This window comes from Meleagris gallopavo, chromosome 3 (assembly GCF_000146605.3).
Source record: "Meleagris gallopavo isolate NT-WF06-2002-E0010 breed Aviagen turkey brand Nicholas breeding stock chromosome 3, Turkey_5.1, whole genome shotgun sequence".
In the NCBI taxonomy this organism is placed as follows: domain Eukaryota; kingdom Metazoa; phylum Chordata; class Aves; order Galliformes; family Phasianidae; genus Meleagris; species Meleagris gallopavo.
The window spans coordinates 58916758-58929208 of NC_015013.2; the positions used below are offsets into that span (position 1 = coordinate 58916758).

The window sequence follows — 12451 nt, forward strand, 5'->3', positions numbered from 1 at the left end:
TCTACTTCAATAAACTTTATTTAAACTATCATAGAAAAAAGAATCACTGATAGCACCAAAAAAGACTTCACAATATAAAGGATGTAAAGGAAAGCCAGATACAAGTTCATAATAATACACTGCTCTTTTACCATATTACACACAATATTCCTTGAAGTTGCACACTTAGGAACTAATTACTCCAAAAGCAGTTAGCAGACATTTCAGTTGCCAAGTTGGTCCCTGCTTATAAGGCTAAATCCTGCCCTTCTTACTCAGGCAAATCCTTAGAGTTATTCTAAACAACTCAGTCTGAATAAGAAACAGACAGCTAGTCTCTTTTTGTAAGTATCTCATGTCAGCTGCTATATCTATATGCAACTGTAGAGCAAGATGGTCTTTTACACTGGATCTACCTAGGAACCACTAAATATAGTTAACATAATAAAGTTATTCACATGAAAAAAAGTTCAATTGAATTTGGCAAATGTAGAAATAATCTGCATTATAACATGCCTAAACTTGTAATTACAAAGCAGTGTTCATACAGTAGTCACAGTTAATGTTTGTTTATATTATTTTAATTAATGCTTTTCACATTCTCTATCTTACACAGCTGTTTCATCAAAAAGAACAAGCTAGAGAGTCCTTTAATTAAAAACCCTGAGAAATGTGCCAGCTGTATTCAGATATGGTTGCTTTGAACATAATGTCTCCTATTTTATTACGCGGCCCCACGTCAGAGGCAGATGGTGGTGGTGTGGCAGTAGAGGTTAAGTCTTCCCACCAATATTCCCATATATTTTGTTGCTGTGGGACACATGGCAGCAGAGAGGCAGTCTGATAAAATGGCATCGCACATGCAAGTCATGAAGCAAAGGGGTGGAAATAAATCCCTGAAAAAATTGCACCCGTAGACATTTATCAATTCTTGCCAAAAGTTTATGGAGCCCAAACAGTGAATGCATAGTGAGGCAGTGGGTGCACTTCAGCAGTGGTGACAGCAATATGAAAGACCACAGCTGTCACACCACAAAGGGAAGAGCATCTCAATCAGCTCATCTGTGCAAATCGGCAAATGACTATGACTGTGTTGAAAAATAGTATTTTGTAGCATTGTTCTGCTGTTTGTATCAATCTATTGCTATTTCCATGTAAAGAAATAGGAGGCATTATTTCTGGATTGAGGTACTGGAGAGTTTAAGGTACCACAAAACAGAGCTGAGGTATGAACCTGTTTTTTTTCCATAAACTCCAAGTCCCCACTGATGTTAACACGGAAACTGTGCAAGTAAGTAGAATTGCAGTTGATTGTCTTTTGAACACAATATATTTTCACTAATAGAACCAAATGCAACATTATGCCAACATCAAGTTTTCTAATAGACTTTTTTTTTTATTATTCCAGCTATATTAACTATCCAACAAAACACAAGCAGACTACTGTCTTCACTCAATTAATGGAAAACTACCTTTAACTACAGTGAGAATTCTACTCAGCACCTACAGAAAAAGTTAGAGTGTGTATAAAGCAAAAGTTAGGTTTACCTTCTTCTACAGACCTCTGTGTGTATCTGCTGTCTGCTGATTCCAGTTACTCTCAAACAGGCTCTTCGAATACATATAAAATGGAATTTGAAAGGAGCAGAAAGTGGAAACAGAACATAACTATGCTCCTCACACTTACTTATTTTACCTGATATTTGCAACACCTAATTTAAAATGCATCTTCACATTTACATAGAATTCACGAGGTATAAGCTCTCTGAACAGCACTGAATGTACAACACAAAGTTTCAGAAATCAGGTATAACACATCCTTTCTGTGTCTCTTTGCTATCATGTTTGCTTATAATTTTGAACAGTTTTTCGAATAACAAAATCATCCTTCTCAAAAACTTGGTTACACAGACAAATTTACAAGCCCAAGATCCAAGGTCTCATTTGTTAAATCATTTGAAGAAGATAGGATTTTACTATACAATATACCTAGAGGTCTAGTGCTATTACAGTACACAACATTTTACAGAGATAATCTCCATATTTTGAAACAAGAATGCAATGCTTTTCCTTGTACTAAACCTGAAAATGTTCAAATTCATATGTAAAATCAAAAACCCTTTCCCAGAAGAAAAATGTATTTTTCTGTAGCAATAAAGTATAACCCAAGACAGTTATGATCTAGAATGTAAAATTTTAGATTAGTGGTCCAATAGAACAGAAAAAACGCAGGATAAGTTATTGTAAAATAAGATAATTATTGTCTTTCTGTCACATGCACTGCATTATATCAGCTTAATTATGCAATGCAGGCAAATAATTCTATTTACCAAGAGAATGCCACACCTCTGACAAGATACTCAATCAAAAAAATAGACTTGCTGGAATGAAGAAAACGTTCCTGTATAAATCGGAGTATAATTATAAATCAATTCTTTTGTTTCTTCACCTTCACTGGGGAAACGGTGCAGGTTCTTCCGGGCTGTAAAACATTTCAGAAGTACAGATCACTTTACTGCTATCAACCTTGGCAGTATCTTTGTTAGAGAAGTTATTCTGTGTCGTGTAACAGCAAACAAAATTACAGCAATTAATATAAGAAGAATCATTAAGATACAGGTTCAGAAAGTTGTTTACAGCAGTATTTTATTAGTGAGGAGGGAGAAATTCAACCGTTAATTTAAAATCCAGGCTATAGAAGAAGGTATATTCATGAGCTATTGGCAGCACCTATCAGAGATAGCAATACTGATAACACTGGAAGAAATGCATCAGAGCATCAGCCTACTGAAAGATGCATTGCAAACATGGTTTCGTTTCTAAGGACAATAAAAACTGAATCCTACTCTAGTTTGTCACGTTGGCAACTCTACACATTAAAATTAGTTACATATGGATATGAAAGTGATATTAAAAGAATGGCTTAATTATACACATATCTATGTTTTCTTAATTTTTGTCAGTTGTTTACATTTTTCACCATATGTGCATCTATGTACACAAATTCATATGCACTGTATCTCAACAGGAAGAAGAGTTACCAGAAAAGCTGCCACATTTGCTTGGATAATAGCCACAGTAACTTTACCTCTGCTTACAAAATATATAGTGTTCTACTACTACACTACAAAAACAATTAAATGGAAGTATTTTATACCTTTTCTTTTTTATCCCATAAGAATCTTATTAAAATCAATAAAATACAGGAAGCTTATGGACACTGTCAAGGGATTTTATGTTATTTTTCTACCTTTATGGAAAGCAGCGTAAGACTACAGTATGAAAGGAAATAGTCTTAAACTTGTAAGTTTAAACATGACTTTTATTTCTACACATTCACCGACCATGTCAGCACACATTTTGCCTATTTTAAATCACTGTCCCTTTCTCTGATTTGGTTGCTCTTTTCATAAGAATCATAGAATGGTTTGGGTTGGAAGAGACCTTTAAGATCACCTAGTTCCAACCATTTGCTATAGGCAGGGACATCTCTCTCAAGACCAGGTTGCTCAAAGTCCATTCAGCCTGGCCTTGAATGCTTCCAGGGAGGGGGCATCCACAACCTCACTGGGCAACCTGTTCCAAAAATCAAGAAGTCAAACCTAGAGTCCAAACACAGTTCGGTTATTGATTATGTTTTTTATATTCCCAGTCAATCAACTGAGACATCTTCATGAACAGCCTGAAACCAGTATTTCAGCAGAATGGTGTAGGAAGCATTGATAAATGTATAATCAAGTTTGATCACTTCAAGTACTCCTGTATTTGTAGAGTATTTAATGATAGCGAACAGACTACAATGGTAACTCGGTTTAGAACTGAGGAAGTGTCTAGAATTATGAATGTATAATTTTTTTCATGTTAAAGTCTTTGTGCAAGGGAAGATATGACATTACAGAGATCATTCAAAACAGAAGAAAATCACTGCACAGGCAAGACTTTTGGCCCAGACTACTGAAAAGGTTTGGTCTACTTCTGCTACAACAGTCGGCCTTTTGATGCCACTTTTACAAAGCCATTCTATTTCCCTTACTTTTTATAAGCCTATATAAAGGTTGCAGAGTAAGCTTTTCAGGAAGCAGTAAGAGGCACTTGACTCACGTTTACAAACAATAAACTTACCTTCATTAACAAAGAAGTCAGCTATGTAATATGCAGCTCTTACAGCTGATGAGGAATGTGGAATGCCTGATGAGTTCTTCCATTCAAAAGGATTTTTTTCTGGATGCCACTGGACACCATAAATTGGGTATCTGTATGCTGCAACAAACACATTTTCCATCAAAGCATAAAAGCAAGATCTACACCTTAAGAGTGATGTGTTCAGTCTTACTGAAAAAAAAGAACAAGCTACAAAAAACCCTCACTTATCAATAGCTTCACAAAAGCTTAAAGAGCAAGCTGAAACAGGTCCAAGTATCAGGATCTTCTTGAAGGCACAGTCAAACCAGAGGAAGCTCCCATTTGGTCCATACCAGGAAGAAGCGAGTCCTTAAGTCTTGCATAAAAAACAGAGCCACAGCACGTGATGACTGCTCTGTGATAAACTGCTTGCAGGCACAAGATATGTTATCATTAGCCTGATTACGTCTTCTGATCAAACTGCTATTCTCCTCTTCTTCTGGAGGACTGCCAGCATGCCATACAGAAGAATCCCATAGGCTGACAGCTGGGCCTTATTGTAGAGCTGCTAGTCATGCACTAATCAAAATAAACCCTTCTCTAATGAGCTAATACGTTTTTTTGAGATGAGCAAGCCTGGTGGAAAACATATGTAACGTGATAGGGAAAGCAAAAGGATTTTGGAGAAGTACAATTACCAGTACTGGTGTCAAAGCAATGAGAGAAATTGCTGTTATTTCAATATCATGAATTATCCTCCCTGTACTCAAATGGGTAATAAAGCATCATGGGAAGGCATGCATAAGCAGACAGACAACAAGCAAGATGCAACAGAGGTACACTAGGGGTTAAGGTATTACAGGATGAGTGCTATACACTTCATACCACAGTATTGGAACATTCCAGTGTTGAAGTGTCATAGCACATCTGGAAGGGGAACAGTGAGTGAAAGAAGTAAGTAGTTAACCTCAAAAATATGTACTCAAAAGAAAAACTTTCTCTGCAAACACTACATCCATCACAGCCAAAGCACAGCCAGAGCCAGCACTCACCCTGTTATTCTAACAGTAAGCATGCACTACAAAACAGCATAAATGCCACCACACCTCTGAAACTGCTGAATAAATACTTTGTTACAGTCATATTTTAGAAAGGAAATTCATTTTCCTACCTTCCATGGTAGATATAAATTCCACTTCATCATCAGTGTTAGTGGTCAAAACATTATAGAAATTATAAAGCTTTTCATTCTTAGTGAAATTCTGCAGCAAGAAGGAAAGAAAATAAAGATGTGTTATCTGTTTCTTTATTTCTAGTTTAGACAGAGAGAATGCATTTGTGTTTGTGAGGTAAAACAATCAAATACCTCCATGGAAATGCTCCACATGTGAAAGTTTGATGTCAATGGCTCAGTAGCAAAGGCATGTAACAAATCACTGGGAAGATTCTTGAATAATCTACTTTGTTTTGCAGCTGTCACAAAGAAAAAACAGATACTGTCCATTATCCAAGCTGCTAACGGGCTGTCTATTAGTGAATAGGAAACAAATATAATAAAACACTACTTTAAAACAAACTGTCAGGCTTCTGTGGTAAAACTTCACTATTTAAGAATGTACTGCAAAGAAATAAAAAAAAACAGTGAGATAAATCCAGAGTTGTACAGACTTTATAAAAGTTTGGTCAAATTAATAAGAAAGTACTTAACCATCAAACATTCAGCCTTGTGTACTTTTCACAAACAAAACCACAATACCTCTCAGCAAAACTCAGACATGAGATTTAGTGGGATTTCTCACCTGATGTAAAGTTCAAAGGGAGCGAAAAACCATTTGTCTTGGTATTAACAAGTAAAATTTCACCACTTGTGAGATATGTCAGCAACTCGTGTCCAAGACATGTTCCCCATATTGGGAAATAATCTCCTTTATCATTAGCCTTCAAAATAAACAACAACAAAATAAAGTACTGAAGATTTACAGAAAGAAAAATGAACAGAACTTCCTATTCTTTTCACTTTCACCTCTGTAGGTGAGAAATAAAACTACTACAGCAGTACAAACTCTACCAAACGGTTGTAACAGTTCAGCAATTGAAATAACTACATCAAATATCTCAGCTTTTCTTTAAAAACTTAATAAAAAAATAAAATTAAATTAAAAAAAGAAGCAAACATCAGTCTGGAAGATAAGTGTATATTAAAAACCCCATAACATTCAGCCTATTACATACCTGCTAGTTTATTGTTGATTATGGTAGCACACCTTACATTTGTAAAACTGCTAATATTTTATAGTGCTAATCAAGTCTTAAAAGATGAAAATTAAAATACGCAATCACCAATAATAGCACAAGAAAAAAAAAAAAGATGAGTAAGCATGACCTATGAAGAAGTGAAAATTATTTTCTGCCTTTTAATCACCCTAAGGACACATATCAACCAATAAGTCTGCCTCTTTGGTCATAAATTTATGACATACACAATTTGTTGTGAAATGTCAATAGAATTTTGTAATAGTCCTGCAAACACTAACAGGAAACCACAAGAAACCACCGCCCCAAGCTGCACTTTACACCATGAGCAGTTTTGTAGAGACAAATGAGATCACTAGTTTTATAAAATTGTAAGACTCAAGTTGAAGGTGACAGATGAGTAATCGCTATGAAAAAAGACAAGAGACAGATGATAGAAGAGCAACATTAATATCATAGCAGCTGACTGGTTCTGTGGATGCCTGTGCTTTCCTGGTCTGATCCACATTCCTTTCAACAATACACATAGAAGACAGTAAAGTTTTACTTCAAAACGTGTTTATTATCTAGAAGAAAAAAAAAGAATCTCTTATGCTCAGAGAGAATTAAGTTTTCCATAAGGATTCAGAGCCTTCCTGATGCTCCTTGAAAGAAATAGCTTTCCCACAAATTCAATCTTTTCCTAAAAAAAAGCTAATGATTAGCAATAAAAAGTACTTAATACCACCTTTCACATGTTTTTTGTCATGTTATAAGTTAAATTAGTATTAACTTCAGAATATCTGTTCTATTTACAGCTACCAAGCCACTGGTAATTAGTACAATAAGCTAACATGCTAAAGTAGACATTTCACATGCACCTTCAAAGACGTATTTCAATCTACTTAGATATAAGAATAAAGGTGCTTCACTAACTGTAGAATATATGTTAGGAGAAGCTTTAACGTTACACGATTGTAGACTGGATTGTTAGAGAACCTCTCTAGAATTCCTTCTGACTCTAAGCCTTATTTATGAGAGGTTTACTAATAATAACATTTAGGTGGATCTTTATTCTGCATTTAATGTCCCTGGATATTTTGTACTTTTGCAAAGCTTTATTGTTACTTTATTGCAGGTTCAGAACAGCAATGAAGCCCCTAGTTACAGTGAATAAATGGTAAGTGGAATTTAAGACAATGACACCACATATAACATGGGAGGGTGTCAGATGTCTGAATCTTAAGCTTTGAAATGATTTTTTTAAGCAGAGGCTAGCAATGAGATACTTATTATCAGGCTTATGGTTAACACATTGGATGCCACTGGGAAACTAGAACATGAGCCTCCTTGTCGTTTTGATTTTTGAACAGGGACAACAAGAACAGACTGTTCCTTAGTAATTACCTCTAATGCCTTGCGGTAAAATATCTTAGCAACCCTGGAATATTCTGAAGTCTTCAGATCCACACCACCTCCTGGAAAAAGTACCCTGAAAGGCAACATCCAAGAATATGATTAGCAACAGTGAATAATAGTGATCAAATTAAAACCCGGACAGTGTAAAGAGAGAAAAGACTGACAGTGGCTTTAAGGGTCTGGATTACGACATCTAGATTTCTGAAATCTATAAATGGGTATCCAAGGTTCCACCAGGAACAGGAGGGATCTAGTCAGAAAAGTCAATGGCAATTCAAACAGATTTTCTAGAGAAGACACTCAACTGGCTGGGAGGCTCAATAGCCTGGTAGGCTTACTGTACTGATGAGTTTTTCATTAATTATGTGAGTTTAGACAGCTATCACATATGTAGTGATATCTTATACATTAGTCTTATTCATTTGCATTATCTTAGTCTTTTACTGAATCACATTCTAAAATTTTGTGCTCTTATACCAATAAATGATTATTAGCAAAAAGACATGACCAAAAATAGCATAGAGAAAGAGAGAGGTGAAAAAAACAGAGACTACATGAAACAGAGATACTTCTGCTACTATACAAAAGAGTTGTCTGCAATGACTCCATCAAACTCTACCCTCACTCCAAGCTGCCTCTTCCTATAACTTTAAAATCCTGGCCCTATTCTCAATTCATCCTGTTCAATTCATCCCATTTAAGTAGAGACAAATTTATGAAGAAAGGTTGAGGAAACTGAGCTTATTTAGCTTGGAGAAGAGAAAGCCCCTGAGAGACCTCATTGTGGCCTTTCAATACTTGAAGGAAGCATATAAACAGGAGGGAGAATGGCTGTTTACGAGGACAAGGGGGATTAGCTTTAAACTGAGACAGGGGAGGTTTAGGTTAGATATTAGGAGGAAGTTTTTCACTCAGAGCATGGTGACACACTGGAACAGGTTGCCCAATGAGGTTGTGGATGCCCCATCTCTGGAGGCATTCAAGGCCAGGCTGGATGTGGCTCTGGGCAGCCTGGTCTGGTGGTTGGCGAGCCTGCACATAGCAGGGGGGTTGAAACTAGATGATCATCGTGGTGGTTTTCAAGCCAGGCCATTCTATGATTCTATGAAATTGTACCCCTTCTTATGCAAGATAATACAGATCAAAAAGTTCCCACTGAAAAGTGAAAAAGTATACTTGGCTGTAACTTTTGGTCACAGAGGATCTAATTTAGCTAAATAAGACAGAGTAATCTCAGAGACTATTTCAAAAACAAATAGTGTGCAATCTTTCTCCTCCATAAAAATAAATTAAAAAAAAAAAAAATACAACTGTCGCTAATCTCTGTGTGGCTTCCCAACTACAAAAACCACAAAAGCCTAAGACTTCACACAGTCTAACAGGTTTCATACATGCAAATGATGACATGCACAATCAAATACTTCTGTCAGTAAGTAAATAAAGCTAAAACTGGAAAAAATCAAGTGATCTCTCTAATCCACTGCAGTGGGAACTCAACTGGATTTACTAGAGCTACCTCCATCAGCCACTGAGTTTTCACAAAAACAGCTGAAGGATTTCCTCAGCATTTCCGAGCTCTGGAAACAGTAACTTGTAACTTGTTCTGGCTACTTGTTAATATCTCAGTGATACATTTCATATGATCCCAAGCATCTACAAAGTGAGTGAGTATGCGCTTAAGACTCCTGGGACTGGATTTACTTCAAGGTAAGCAATTCACAGGATCCTGCAAAAGCCATCAAATATTTTCTGGAAAAGTAAAGGTGTATTCACAAAAACAAATTATTCTGTAGCTTGAATTTAGAAAATGAATATAGTTGAAGATATTCTCAAAAAAGGACAAATTATAGACTTCTACAGAGATTTGTTTAGACAAATATGGTGATCCTCATATGGAAGAGGTGGGAAATTCATTTAACTTTTTCCTTCTATTCAAACTGGCCAACATTAATAATAATAATAAAAAAACAAAAACAAAAAACCTGACATTTCTGCTAGTACAAGACAGAAGTAACTCATTAAGCAACAATGATAATGGCTTGTTATTGTGATAGGCAGGTCGAAATGCAGCTGCCTGCATTCTACAATCTCTCACTGATTAGAGCTGATGACATTCACCATGGATTTCAAAGGCTGTCTCAGAAATACAAAGCTATACTCATAAAATTCTACCTCTGCTACAGTAACTTTCATAGTCTTATGATGAAGGCATTTAATAATAAAGAATTTCCAACTGCAAAGGACCTCAAGCTAAGGTCTCACAACATGAAAGACAAACCTATTTCTTTCTTATACTAAGTTCCCACAGTACAGAGAGTCCTTCCCTCCACAGATCCCATTTGTTACTTATACACAACTGTATTACAGAAGCCACGAGCTGACAGTGGAATGTAATGAGAGGAAATATAGATCATTCTTACCCACCTGCATAGCACAGACCCAACTGTAAACCTCAGCAAAGACGGAAGGATAAGAGAACAAGATCTATTTGCCTAATACTCCACTAAGCAATGACAAAGACCGGGGGGTAGAAAGGAGATTCCACTGTTTACAGTCCCTCTGGTATGAAAAGAGAGGGTTGCAGTCATTAAAAAGTGAGGAAATTACTCATTTCGTCTCCAGTACAAGAAGACACAGGGAAGAAAGCACAACTGCCTTACACTTCCTTTTTTTAGAACACTCTGAAGACCCACATCTTAATGTGTAGGGAATGCTGTGGGGCATAAGATGACATAACTCTCTCAGACAGCCACTGGTCTAAACATGCAAATTTTAGTCATGGTGATTAATATTGTTATATGCATAAGATTTATGAAAAAATTAATGGTCTAAGATGATCATCTCATGACAAGTAGACCAAGCATGTGCTATGGGATCACACACAAAACTACTGAAGCGTAGCACCAGTTGATATAACTCTTCTAAATCTAAATCACTCTTCTGTGATTTTAGCACAAGGTAAACATAAACGATTTTGACTTTCCTTAGATCACAATTAAAAGCATGTTAAGCTAGATCACATGTGGAAAACGTGGAAAAGAGACACAGGGGACAGTTACCAAAGGTCAGCTGAAATTCGGAATATGTTCGTCTAACAGAGACCCAAGCCTCAGAAACGGGGCAGGCAAGATGGACCATTCAAGACAGAAAGAGCCCAAAGAGAAAGGTGTAGAAGAGAATGGAAATCAGAAGCCTTGATGATGGAGGAACTATGGAGAGCACTGAAAGAGAATGGAAGAAGAAAGAAGATAGGGTTGGAGCAGAGAAGACTGAGTGATGACGCACCCAGCAAGGGTATTACATTTCAAAATCAAGGTGATCGCTTAAAGGAGAATGAGAAAAAAAGGAAGTGACCTACTTAACTTGTAAAGAATAAACCAATTGTTAACCTCTGTCACTCCACTTCCGACTACCTGCATTGGGAAATGCTAATATGAGTCCTGACAGTGTTACAGATAATCTGACATGCTCCAAGTGGAAGAAAATGGAGCAGATCTACATGGGATGAAGCAGTGCTCTGTCTTAGAACAGATTTATATGTCCGCAGTATACAGCACAAGCTTTCAAGAGAGCAAAAAGACAACATCCTTGAGAAAATAGCATATTACATAAAAAAAAAAAAGAATTATTAGTATTTCAACAGAAAAACAATGCTCAAAACTTACCCATTAATAGAGTGGAATATTTTATCATATTCTTCATCTGAAAGATTTAATCTGAAATACCAAGAAAATAATTACAAAACACATAATATATATATAAATATATATATATGAAACCATAAAAGTATAATAGTTACTGAACTGAAAGAAGTATAGAAAATATACAAAAAGTATGGTTTAAACATTCAAAATAAAATACTCCAGGTGCAAATGAAACAGGAACCTGTCAGGTATGGTTCAGGATTAGATACTCTGAGACCCCTTTGTAACCAATCATTAAATTTAACATTTACATAAATGGTGTGGCTATTGTTTCCTGCAAACTGGCAACTCCGGTTTCTGATTGATCCCAAGATGTGCAGAACTGCAAACAGTTGGTCACACCCATTCTTCAGAAAAGACTGACAGATGGAAAGATCAGTAAACATCAGGAAAACAGTACAATAGCTCTACACTCATGCAAAATGTGTACACTGTGTATATTCAGTGTCCAGCTTTACAGTATCTAACTAAGCTTAAAAAATTGGAAGCAACCATTCAGTGTGTGATCAGCAAAACTTCTGGTCAGCATCCATTCTGAAAGCTCCATTACCTACATAAGGAACACTAACTTAAAATTTAGGCACTTCACCATTCTCCTTACTGTCTGCGTGGGTACATCCCATCATGATTTTTTTGATGCTCCATTATTGTCATTTGTATGATTCTCACTTTAACATCTGACAATAATGCATTTACTTCTGTAGAGCCAACTGCTGGCTATGAAGCACATCCAGTTCTTCTACTTACTCTTTTACTTTTTACTCAGGAAGCCACACTTTGAGCAAAATTGGACTTGGATTTTTTCAAGGACAGTCCTTCTACATTACTTCAATTCTAGGATGACAGAATGTGACAAAAGATAGTATCTCCCCAGATGTGTGTTTGTTTGACAATACACATTAGACTGAACATAACTATCTTCAAAAAACCACTAAGGTGAACTAGGGGGAGGGGAGTAATTTTACGAATTAGAAAAAAAAAAAAGAGAAATTGGG

General features: G+C 36.2%; 1 protein-coding gene across 1 annotated transcript in view; it reads right to left on the minus strand.

Moving 5' to 3' along the window:
• Positions 1-12451, minus strand: part of GGH (gamma-glutamyl hydrolase) — a 13767-nt gene continuing 1316 nt past the window's right edge. Inside the window, exons 4-10 of the mRNA XM_010708987.1 lie at positions 11418-11468; positions 7741-7825; positions 5901-6039; positions 5468-5574; positions 5273-5363; positions 4102-4239; positions 1-2461 (exon numbers count right to left, since the gene is read on the minus strand). Of these exons, the coding sequence (XP_010707289.1) occupies positions 2340-2461; positions 4102-4239; positions 5273-5363; positions 5468-5574; positions 5901-6039; positions 7741-7825; positions 11418-11468 (733 nt within the window). The 3' untranslated portion in view covers positions 1-2339. The remainder of the gene's footprint in view (positions 2462-4101; positions 4240-5272; positions 5364-5467; positions 5575-5900; positions 6040-7740; positions 7826-11417; positions 11469-12451) is intronic.